The sequence below is a fragment of the Heliangelus exortis genome, chromosome Z, assembly GCF_036169615.1.
Source record: "Heliangelus exortis chromosome Z, bHelExo1.hap1, whole genome shotgun sequence".
Lineage (NCBI taxonomy): Eukaryota > Metazoa > Chordata > Aves > Apodiformes > Trochilidae > Heliangelus > Heliangelus exortis.
The window spans coordinates 4,439,526-4,452,015 of NC_092454.1; the positions used below are offsets into that span (position 1 = coordinate 4,439,526).

Below are 12,490 nucleotides of genomic sequence, written 5' to 3' on the forward strand. Positions count from 1 at the left end.
AAATAGTGTTCACTTCTACTGAAATATTGTGGTCATTACAGAATAGTGAACTAAATCTGTGACTCTGGAGCCATTAAAAAACTTATTTGTGGACAGCGTTATTATGCAAAAACTAGAAAAGTTTGTTTAATAAGGCAGCTAGCTAATCTTATTGGCCTGCCCCTTCCATATATATTCAGAAGGAAAAAAAATGCTTGCCCACAACCAAAATATAAGTCTTTTCTCAGTGCAAAACTGTGGCTGATTAAAGCTTCATGCTAATAGTCCAGAGCTGCATATGCTATTTCTTAAAAAAACCCAAACAACACCCCTCTCAAACCAAAACAAATTCATGGTGTCTTTGCCAACGTTTCACCATGTTTGGTTTTGCTCATAGCAAGTCCTGTTTTAAATCATCCTGTTGCATTTGACTTCTGACAGGACAAAGTGGAGATTTATTCAGTGCTGTGTGGCAACAGCCCACTCCAGCAGGACTCTGAGCCATGGAGGGGAGTTTTGTCAGGGAAGAAATCTCATCTGGATAAATATCACTCCTCAGCAGAGCCTGGTTACTTATATGTGTGTTTTTTTACTGACATCAGATGAATGATGTTCATTTGTTTGATTGTCACATCTTCTCCCTTCTTCCAGTATTCCTCCTACTCACCCTTTGGAAGGTTTAGTTGCCCACTGTAAGGCTTTTTAACTGGAACAAGGGCACTTTTAAGATGAAGATGTTTGAAAATAACTTTAGACAAATATAGCATACAGTCATGCATTTAATAAGCATGACTTGCATATGTATGCAAGCATGACACATCACCCCTTCTCCCACTCAAGCCACAGGGCCAAAAGCTGATTGCTGTGTGATGCCCAACCTCCATCTAAAACTGATAATGGTGCCTTCAGGGTTAAGCCAGCACCACACAGACTGGCTGAGGAGGAAGCTTCTTCAAATCAGAAGAAATCCAGTTTGTGGTACTGCTGGGTGTTGAAAGGGACAAGTGTGGGGGGCTTGTAGGTAATTAATTTGCAAAGTGTGTCTGTCATGCTAACTATCCAGCATTTGGAGACTGATGATTACCTTCCTAGTAGCTGCATATGACAAATTTTATATTCCTGTAAATTTACTGTGCATGGTGTCTGTGGCATACCTGATGAAACCCATGTACTTATTAGCTGATCTTTGAGCCATGATGCCCAATATGCAAGGCAATCCTTGATTGTATAATAACCATCAAAAAAAAAAAAAAAAAAAAAAAAAAAAAAAGACAAAACTAAAACCTGAAAAGAAGTAGAAATACTGTTCATGAAAAGTAGCATAGACCTTGACTAGTCTCACAGTAAGTAAAAGCAGAAATTCAGTCCTGAATTTAGTGACTTTTGACTTCTGTTTCACCCCTAGCTACATCTTTGCCTGAAACTGTAACCACCTGCTTTGACTGTAACTAGGATATAATCAGACAGGTCATCCACACAAACTGCCATCTTATCCATACACCTTAAAATGTTAAATGTGTTTTTCCTCACCAAAGGAAACAGAGAAGCAGCAACCATTCTGCTTTTTTTTTTTTTTTTTTTTTTTCCCAAAACATAAGCTATAGCATTGAGACAGCTATTCAGCAATGAAAGTGTCTTCTTCAGCATCACATATGGAAAGGGAAGCAGGCAGACTCATCACAAGGAGATGTGGAGTTTGCTATAAGGACCTCTTTAAAACACAGCTCTGCTCCCAAGTCTCCCCAGCCCAGCTGTGGCACCAATCTGTGGCCTCTCCCTGGGTCCCTCACCTGGGGCTCTAATAACTACTGGAGAGCAGATGAAAAGATCAGCAATCCAGCTGTGCACAGTGCCTCAGGTCACAAGAGGTGCCAGAGGAGCTAAAAATCATTTTGCAAATGCATGAGGCGTACTTTTGGCTGTGGGAAGTGGAAGAAGGGACACAACTGAGTCAGTGCTTGGTGCACACAACATGAAAAGTTCAGTTTAGGGTGTGCCCAAGTGACTCTGGCAAGGAGGGACATGAAGCAGTTTCTGCTATACCCTTGCCTATAGGCCAGACTAATGCCACTGGACTAGTGTCCATCAGCCAGACAGGAAAGCAGGTTTAATTAGCTTTGATTAATTGCTCTTTCTAAATGTGGAGAGTTAGTTGAGCACAAGGACTCTTACAAAAACAGTAATTTCAGGAAGATGCAGCAGGAAGAAGCGGGCCAAGGGGAGTGGATGGGAAGGAACATGGGAGTGGTTAATAATTAGCATTTATTGAAAAGCCTCCAGTTTCTCGGGAACAATGGGGGAGAAACCATCGTAGTACTGGGAGACTAGCCATATGCCTTAACACAGAATGTTTAACCCCAAGATGGAAAAGGAGACAAAGCTCACAAGGTCTCCACTAATGAATGGCCAATTATAGTCCAGCCTGGTGCAGAACAGGGAATGGATACTTGATGTGGCCAACCAAGGTGGCTGGTGACACCCCCTCAGTGGGATCCTTTACTCTTGGTACTGTGCCAGGAGAGCAACCAGCTCCTCCAGAAAGTAAGGACAACTCTCCCCTTGCCATCCTAATCTTTAGATTAGTAATTTACCATCTTAGAATGGTAAAATAGGTTTTAAAATTACATGACATGACTGTTTCTACTACACGCATAGTAGTACCGGAAAACATATCAACATTAGATAGCACTTGGAAACACTGAACTTTTCAGAAATGGCTACATGATGTTACAACACAGATAATAATAATAATAATAATAATAACAACAACAACAATAATAATAATAACAATTAATAATAATTAATAATAATAATAATAATAATAATAATAATAATAATAATAAATAAATAATAATAATAATAATAATAATAATAATAATAATAAACAACCATGCACTGGCATCTGCACCACCATGCTACACTAAACCAAACTGCAGTGCCTGAATGCTGAAGAGTGCTAAATGGTTCTCTCATTAGTCGTATCACAGATATCTCTACTGAGGGTGGGTGGTTTTTGCTGCATATTTCATCCCCAGCAACAAAGAATAAAGTTGCAAATGGCATTACTGAGCATGCCAAAAAATCCATGCAGTAAAGATAACACTGAAATTGTGATATAAATCTATTTTCAGCTTTCATCTGAATATTCAGGATGTCTACTCTTATCTCTGTTATATATTATTTTTATATTGTGAAAGATGACAAATACCCAATGGCAAGAGCAATCAGGCGATGGAAATTGCCTCCTGGGACAAAGCTGCATGTTCTCAGAGGGTTGTTGTTGTTTTTCTTTTTCTTTTTAACTTTTATGATTAGTCAATCACTGTTTAGCCACCTCAGGGAAATGCAAGGTGAATTAGGAGAAAGAAGGTCAAGGTTATCATGGAAAAATTTAATCCCTCCTCAGTGGGACGTGGTTAATAGTTATGGTTAGACTCAAGTGTGGACCTCTGCTGGGAATCCCAGTGAAGGTCAAAGACAGAGAGGAAAAAAATCTGCACTGAGATCGTAGACAGCCATAAGCAGACAGATGTTCCTAGGTTTTAATGAGCAGTCTTGGCTCCTGGCCTTTCTTGGCAGAGCTGTTTAGTTTTAGAATTTTTCCTTGTAGTGCAAGGTATGGCTCTGGTTAGCTGGCCCTGCTTAGCTAACAGCTGATGTTTTTTCCATCTAAATAATGGCTTGACAATGAAGAAACCAGTTCATAATCTGTGACTTGATGGATTAGGTCATGGGGAACAATGTGCAGTTGTAATAATGAAAAGCAAAAATAAACAAAAATAATAATTTTAGTTTAAATGAGAACCAGTTTTAAAAGTTTAAACAGCAAATCTGATGGAGTTCTTACTGCAAGTTCTACCACTCCATCATATGTTTTTATCACCACAGACAATAAACTGAAGGAAAATAAAGTGGAATTGATTTTTTTGTTACCAATGCTATTTCCAGGTCAGCCTGCTGGGTTACATGCCCCTACTTCAGAAACTGATTTGGGGTCACCAGTGCTGATAATATTCTCCTAAAAATTTACTACAACTAAATGAAATATATAAAATTGGAAAGTTCAGTTTTAGAAAATATCTTCTGTTCTGAAAGCAAAAAGGCTACAAATTCAACTGTTATCAAACTGTGAAATTAGTGATTTCCACTAAAGAACTGAGAATAGACTTGTTAACATTTTTGAGGACTTTTAACCCTTGTCTGCTAGGATACAAGTGCCTTAATGAATTAGCCACCGCAGCACTTGCTATAGAAGAATTCTTTTCTTTGCCTGGTATGTGGCAACCCTGAAAAAAACTGCAACTGAATTTAGACCCTTTTCCAATATTTCTGTGTGTCTCATTTTTGGGTGTCACACTTGGTCTCATATAATATAATATAATGAATGATAATGTTTTCATGTGGTACAGCAGTCTCATTGCAGACTTCTACATTCATTTATATTGGAGCAAAACACCTGCCTTTGTGTCATCATGAAAGCAGCTCCCTATTGTAAAGCACAATTCATTCTCTCAGACAAGATTCAGATTCCCTTTTTTTTTTTTTTTTTTCCTTTCCCTCTGCAGGAGAGGAACAGATGTCCTTAGCAGTCGAAAGAGCTTCCTCCCTCCTCATCTGCTCAGCTTATATTTCCAAGTCATGAGCCCTAAAACTCTTTAGTGTCAATTGGCTAGGGTTTATTGTTTCCATGACACCAGTACCTTCCCACAGCCACTCAATACTCAGGATAATTACTTTACATGACACCTGCTGACTGGAAGTGACAGATTTACACTAGGATTGTACCCAGGTTCTCCATATGTTCAGCCCAGCTATCACTCTGATGGGTCCCTCTAGATCAGCAGTACACCACAACAGTCATGGGATACTGACCCAGCTCCACAGCTTCCCACGTGTCTGGTCCATCCCACCAACAAATGGGTTTTGTACACCTTCTGGGCCAGAGCACAGACACTGCTCAGTGCCATGGCTGTACTCTGAAAGGCTGGGCAATGACTCCACTGCATGACATCAGACACCAGTAAGAGGGATGCCTACCTTGCCAATAGGTATTATAATTCCTGCTGTTGCAGAATGCAATGGTGAGACTTTTGGAGGAAGTGCAATAAGCTATGAGAGACAGGTAAAGTCAGCATTAAAAAATGCTGTGTTACAACTTAAAGAGTTTTAAAATTTTGGCTTAATGCGTGGCCAACTTTCTTGCCAATCATCCCGAAGTCTGCATGTAGAATATGAGTAAATACAAAAAGCCAGAGAATTTATAGACAAATAGAAAGATATTTGATGGCAAGTCCCTCTTGGTCAAGCATTAGACTTTAAATGCAGTGAGATAACAGAATAAAACAGAGCTTACCTGAAGAGGCCGAAGAATCATAAGTATTTCTGTCCTTCCTATTTGTCCTGAAGGGCTGCATGTCCTTTTCCCTGTAAGTTCCAAACCCTTCAAAGCTTCTTCTTTTATTCCCACTTGCATCGTTGTCCCGCTTCTCACTTGAGGAATTCATCTCACCAAACATGTCCAGGGACTCTGACCTTCCATTACTCTCAGTATTACCAGAGTATCTCTTTGTGCAAGAGTCAATGGGATCACTGCTTGAATCACTTTTATCTTTACTCTGTGACCACTGCTGGGCATCAGAAAGTGATAAGGTAGACAGTGTATCCACTTCAAAGTTACTCTTTGAACCTTTGTGTCCAGTTTCACAATGCTGGTGCTTCTGCTTCTCCTTATGTTTGCTTTTCTCATTGAGCAAGGAGAGGTCTTTATCAGAGCCACTTAGCCTTTCATTGATGGCGTGGCTGGAGAAGCCAGTGGACTTGCTAGCAAAGAGACCACTCAGATCTTCATGTGTCCCCAGTATCCGCTCATCCTTATGCTTGTGCTTATGTTTGTGTTTCCTTTTGTGAAGTCGGCCACTTGAAAGGCTTGTTCCTCCAACCTTTGGAGGAGCCAAAGAGGACTGCATGTCTCCAAGGCCCATTCCCACAGGTGTTTGTAGGTGCACTCCGTGTTTCGCTTTATGCTTGGCAGTGGTGGACATCTTCATATGAGAGCTTGCATGGAATTGGGGTGGGGGCACGGTAGGTCTCATAAATGGGGAAGCCGCTCCGAGCGTGTGAGACAGGTACAAAGGAGCTGGATACTGACCATAGTAACCAAGATTCATCATAGGCATTGATGTGTAAGGCATTCCATAGGGTGCATAGTAACTCCCACTGGGAATAGGGTAACCGAACCCTTGTAAAAAAGGCACCTTTGTCATGGTGTCATTGGTTTTGGCAGGTCTACCACGCTTCTTCTTAGACTTCATGTCAGAGGTCCTGCGAAGATAGAGCAATGGGTCATACTGGATATATGGCACAGGGTAGTAGTGATCAAAATTAATCCTGAAGATGCTGGGATATGGATTTTCATGGTAAAATGTGTAACTTCTATGGGAAATCCTGAACACTTGAAACTTATTGATGAGTTCCTCAAGGTCTGCCAGAAACTGGAGGTCATCTCTGTTCTGCAGGCATTTCCTTTTCCTCTTGTGCTTTGGCTTTTTAATACTCTCATGAGAGAGAAAGTTATCCACAATGAGATGTTTCTGCCGGTGACCATGCCTGTTCTTTGTGCTGGTGTCAGATGGGATAGCCTCTGGATTGTCCAGGGTGCAGAAATCAAAGGAGTATCTCCGACGAGATTCTGAGCTTTTCTCGGCTTGGTCAGAAGTGCTGTTGTTGTCTGTACCTATCCCACTGTCACTGGGGATGGTTTCCTCACTGTGAGACTCACTCACTGGTGACAGTGTGACTTCTTTCAGAGAACCTATTTCACAGAGGTGGGAAGGTGAATTAGCCATTAACCGGGGTGGAGACAGCTTCCAGGTTCCACCGTGCATTCCTTTCTGGGTTTTTGTAGGAAGAGCACTGATAGGTTGAAGATTTGGCATAGTTTTTAACTCCGAAAAATTTGTTTCAGTGCTTGCAGGGCTAAGGTTGCCATTAGTCCCCACTAACTGTGTCGAAAGTGGATGAATAGCTGCTGGTGACGATGCCACAAGTGACTGCAGGTTGGAAGGCACTGCTGGGTTTTCTGGCTGGCTGGAAACAGGCCTTGAGTGCTTGATGGCTGTCTTAGGTTCTTCTGGCTGAGATTGCAGCTCTGCTCTTGGCTTTCTGCCCCGTTTTTTACCAATGTAGATAGTCCCCCTCTTGCTGACATTGATCTGCTTCCCTAGTCTGGCATCAATGGTGGCTGGCCCAGCACTAGATGGTGGCTGGACTTTTGCTTTCAGAGCTATGCTGCTGGAGCAGGAGGACAAGATCTGATTGAGAATATTCTTCCTCTTGAGGGTCTTCATTTTATTAATGGTCTTGATGGTCTTCTTATCCAAGACCCCAAGCTTCCCAACTTTTTTATGAAACTTGAGTTCACTGATGGACTTTTCCTCTCCTGGGACCAACTGGGCCAACTTGGCCAGGTTCCGTCTCCTCTTCCTTTTCTTTGTTCCTGGAAACTCACGATTGATTGGACTTACTGGGCTGGTGGAAGTTCCCTCATGAATGGTTTCAACAGTGAGTAAAGGCTGTTTCTTTGGTCGTCCTCTTTTTTTCTTGACAGGTGTGATCACAGTAAGACTGTCTGTATTCGTATACAGAGGGCTGGATGGTGTGATAGGATAGGCTGAAGGAGGCTCCACCATCAGCTTCTCAGATGTGGTCATGGAGGTCTCACGAAGGATAGATTTAGGTTTGCTGCAGGTCCAGCGCCGCTTAGCTGCATGCTTGGGGTGCTGGACCTCAGGTAATTTTCCAGCTGTTGGAAGATCAGTGGGTAGGAGACTGGATGTCACAGGTACAGGTTTTCTGAGTCTGGTGGCACTGTTGGGGGAAGCTTTGTCAGTGAGCCCACTGCTGTCAATAGGTACTAAGGGAGACTCATTTTCAATCACTTTCCCTGGCTTTGTGGCTCGAAGATCTTTTTTACTTCCCTCTGGTAGAGAGCTAGTCCTGTTTGCTACTTCACTGCTCATAGAAAGTCCAGAAGGCAGGCTTTTCTCTTGGATAGTTTTCTCTATGGAAGATTTTGTGGATTGCCTCTTTTTCCTCTTGTGGCTAGATGTATCTATCGTTGGAGACTTTATTGGGATAGTAATTCGTACATGGCTGTTGTCACTTTCACAGCTGCTGGCAGAAATGGGATTCTGCTTCAAGGGTGATGTATCCAACATACTGTCCATCGAGTAAGACTCCTTTTTTCCTTCCATGCTGTCATGGGATTTGCTGTCAAATGCTTTCTGCGCACTCTTCACCCAGTCAATGTCCGTGGTTTGGATGGTTTGACCTATCAAGTCCTTTTTGCTGGACTTCTTCTTAGTACTCCCAGCAGGTTGGTCAGAGGCCTCCAGCTGCAGACCTCCCTCTTGATCACCGAGAGGCAAGAGCCCATTGCACTCAGAGGTGCTGCTTGGCTGGGTGGCTGCCCCAATGTTGTTGGGTGATGGGGCTGCACTGCAAAGGGCAAGATCTTTACTACTGCCTGACAGCTGCCCCCAGGTGTTGCTGGGGCAGGATTTCTTTGCTTGGGATTTGCTGAAGGACAATCCTGGCTCTGGAGCAGAGACCTTGGTGGCACTAACTGCTTCTCGACTGGGTTCCGTGTTGAGGAAGCAACTCTGAGAAGCAGATCCAGTGTCAGAGCTTGATGACCAGTCAAGATGGTGCTGGTTGCTACTTTTCTGCTGGTGCTTTGATTTTAAGGTGTCACTGGTGAAGTCTGGTTGGAGGCCTGGATCATAATGCAGAGCAGAATGTTTTTGCCTGTCATAAACCTGGAAGAAAGCAATAAACAAATGAATGAATAAATAAATAAATATTAGTTTATCAGTCTGAACATAACCCTTGGTTTCAGCTCTTTATTTGTGCAGTCAATGAGAGCTCTTCTTAGCCACGTCCTTGTAAGGTTTAGGAGCCTTTTTATTTGCATTTAGATTCATGTGCTGTAAACAAGTTTGGTTTTGTTTTCCCACTCCAAAAACAATGGAAAAAAATTCTATAAATGTTAAATTGCTAAGGAAACATATTCTATTGGTTTTTAATTTAAAACACAAGTAAAATATTTCTTTTCAATGGCTGAATGGTGCAACTTAGCCTCCTGGTGAGAATGCCTTTTTCTTAAAAAATAATCCCTCATAGAACTTGATGCTCAACAGCAGCAATTAAGCTCATTGTTGGAAAAAAGAAAAATGCAAAATTATCTCGGAAATTGTAACAAACAAGATGAATACCCATGGGCCCATTTCCCTATGAAACCAGAGTCTGCAATGACTTGCTTGCTTCAGTTTCCAGAAGTCACCTCCACAAACTCAGTGCTTAAAATCTTATGCATAGCACCGAGGGTATGTGGCCCACTTGGCAGGTTCGAGATTTGCATCACTCCCTTTCCATTTTAATAATTTGCTATTTGCAATGTTTGTAAGAGATATTTTCAATATGATTTCTAATCCAACAGTGGCTCTTCATGCTGCAGAGGTTACTGTGAGGGAGACTGGAGTACTGGAGACTGTTACAGATCAAATAAATGTCCCCTATTTGATTTTTCTTTAACTTTCCATAAGTGATCTCTTACAGCCAGTCACTGGGCAACTGATTTTGTACACCCAGGACTGAAAGCAACTGTTCTTAGCAAACAGTAGTGACAGTGTTCTCAATGCCAAATAAAGGAGGAGAGACTTAAAATAAATAAGTTACCAAGGAAAGAACAATAGAAAACAACTGCTGAGTGTCTACTGTCTCATGTATCTACAAACACCCAGTTACAATCAAGTTTCTATCAGTAGCCTTACATTCAATCCTCATCAGGGGTGTCTGCAGCAAAAGTTTGGGGGCAAGGAGGCTGTCAGCATAAGAGTGTTTTGAGCTGAGAAATGAGGTGCCCCCAGTTCTTAGCAACTTTAGGGGGATTTGAAAAGTGCTAAGCACTCTCAAGTCCATGATGCATTGTTTAGTGGCCAGTAAATATGCATGTTATTGGCAAACTGATGTTGAGATATCCTTCATGTGCACATAAAAATGGGCACGTGGCTTTCCTAGAATAGGCAATAACAATGAATCTGTTCTGGTCCATTGTCTGAGAAGTAATCAGGGACTTTTAAATCCTATGGATAGTTCAGCTGTTGTGCACATGGACCAGCCATGCTCAGGGAAAGCAGAGATTTCCAGGAATTGTGGAGTGAGAAAATGAAAGCAGGCAGCTGCGGTGGAGCTGCAGATGTCATGGGCAAGCAGCACCCGGGTTCTTCAGCCTGAGAAAGGAGCTGAAAACATAAACAGCCCTCAGGGAATGAATCAGTTCTTCCTCCTCTTCCAACTTGAAGCAGCCTCCCCCATGAGCCACACAGTGTGCAGTGGCCTCAACCCACACAGCTGATTCTCTCCTTTAGAAAATGGAGCCCACCTCTGTCCATGTCCTTGGGATGAGGCCAGGGAAGGGTCTGAAAGAAACCAGCAGCACTGGCACTGCTGGTCTTGGTTTTGGTTTTTTGTGTTGGCTTTTTTTTTTTTTTTAAACTGATTCCGAACTTCATTTTACCTCTATATTTTGAGGCTTATCCTGTCCTCAGGACACCAGGCTAGGTGTAGTGTCAAGCTGGGCAAGAGGAGGTGAGCACGAGGTGGCCATCCCCAAGCCTCACACAAAACATCATTTTCCCCAGGTACCGTGATCTATGACCTGGAAACGGCTTGGGAATGATGGGCTGAGACCTCGCTTGTTCCCCACTACACACACCAAGGCAGGGACAGGCTGTTTCTGCACAGACTCTGGCCTTATGACTACAATCAAAGCAACTCCTTACTCCTGCGTTATTTCCAAAATGTTGAGCTGTCAAAACAAATCACCTGAGAATTTTCATTTGGGAGTAAAATAAATAAATAAATAAATAAATAAATAAATAAGGTTAGTGAAAACACCTTGGTCCCTCTAAGCACACCACACACAAAAAGATGCCTAGTTTAAAAGAAGTAATAGTGTCTGATCTACATTTTAAGGAAGTTAATAAGGGCTCAGAACTGAGAGGCCAGTGATTTATCAGTGATGAATGGTGATTTATCACTTGGCTCCTCCAGCCCCATTTCCTCGGCCTGCACTTTATAAAACGATGATGCAACTTCCAACATATCCCGAATGATAGCCTTGTCATTACTCCAGCACCACAGGCCACCACCACATCTATCTTTCAATTCATGAGAAAGATATGCCTATATAATCAAAGGTGCCAACTCTGGAGGCATTTAATCACATGGATAAGCACTCCCATTTCAACACGCCTTCAAAAAAATGACCAGTCTGCAGGAGCAGGGGACTCCATTTCCTCACTGGGATGTCAAAATTGTATATGTGCCCAAGCACACAACAGCCCACTGGGTTTCCTCATGCAGCTTCTTCCAGCATAACATTCACTATACACTCTCTCTTGCCAGACACATCCATATCACCCCAAAATAATTCTTCTGCAACGCAGCAACCAAAGATCATTTGGCTGCAGAAGGTTAGGTTTCACTGGCTGCAATGGATATATGGGGACTGTTTACCTCAAAGCACTATTAAATCAGCTGAGAGTAATGCAGCCAAGTGTATTTTATTCCCCATGTACCCATCTGGGTTGCTGTATGATCCTGTTGATCTCTAGGTTTCAATTTTCCCTGCTGGGTGACCACTACCCTAAGAAGCCAACAAGCCCCAGCTCAGCTGACCCAAAGCGTCTCTTAAACTAATGAAGAACACCAGGACTGTCACTAGGGTGAGGGCAAACAGGGCTCTTCAGAAGCCTGGATCTTGATGCCTTTCATATAAATTTGTTACTTCACTCATTGGTAAGCATGCAATATACTGCAGCTCCATAGGTCTTGACAGGGGCCTCTTGACTCGAATAGAGCACATCTGAGATCAGCATCAAGAGTAGTGGTCTTTTTCAGGAAAAAATGTTTACCATTATTTACTGAAAATACTTCAGACTTCAGCACATGCCTCAGCTTGTAATTTGCCCTTACATTAGAAGAAATTTTCTTCAGCAGCTAGCTATTCTGCACTGAGTCCACTCCTTCAAAAGTAGAAGTGTAACTTAACCCATGCAATTTTACCACATCTCACCAGACTTGGCAAATATGCTTCTAGATATTCAGTTCACTGGATGTACTTAGGGTGCAATAATCCTGTCTTTCCTTTAAACAAAATGAAGTACATGTAAAGAATCTGATAATTTTTGTATCTGTAAAGAAGTTTTAACAACATGACTGAGCACATAACTAAAACTTAGAAAAAAAAAAAGGGGGGGATTGAATCCTCTTCTTAGTAGTATGCAATTTCAGTGCCAAGCTTTTAAGTTTCAGTCCTTGGTTTTGGCAGTCGTGAGTATACCTATAAAGAGGAAACACTCCACACATGAAGAGCACTGACAAGGGAGCAGAGAAGGTGGGGCTGTGTGTTTATACCTGCTTTGCCAGACCCACAGAGGTGATTACTCCT

At 42.2% G+C, this 12,490-nt stretch overlaps 1 protein-coding gene across 4 annotated transcripts in view; it reads right to left on the reverse strand.

Annotated features, from left to right (window-relative positions):
• Positions 1-12,490, reverse strand: part of SETBP1 (SET binding protein 1) — a 262,561-nt gene that overhangs the window by 72,994 nt on the left and 177,077 nt on the right. For all 4 annotated transcript variants that reach the window (XM_071730721.1, XM_071730720.1, XM_071730718.1 and 1 more), the window contains one exon: positions 5,333-8,795. In XM_071730721.1, the coding sequence (XP_071586822.1) occupies positions 5,333-8,795 (3,463 nt within the window). The remainder of the gene's footprint in view (positions 1-5,332; positions 8,796-12,490) is intronic.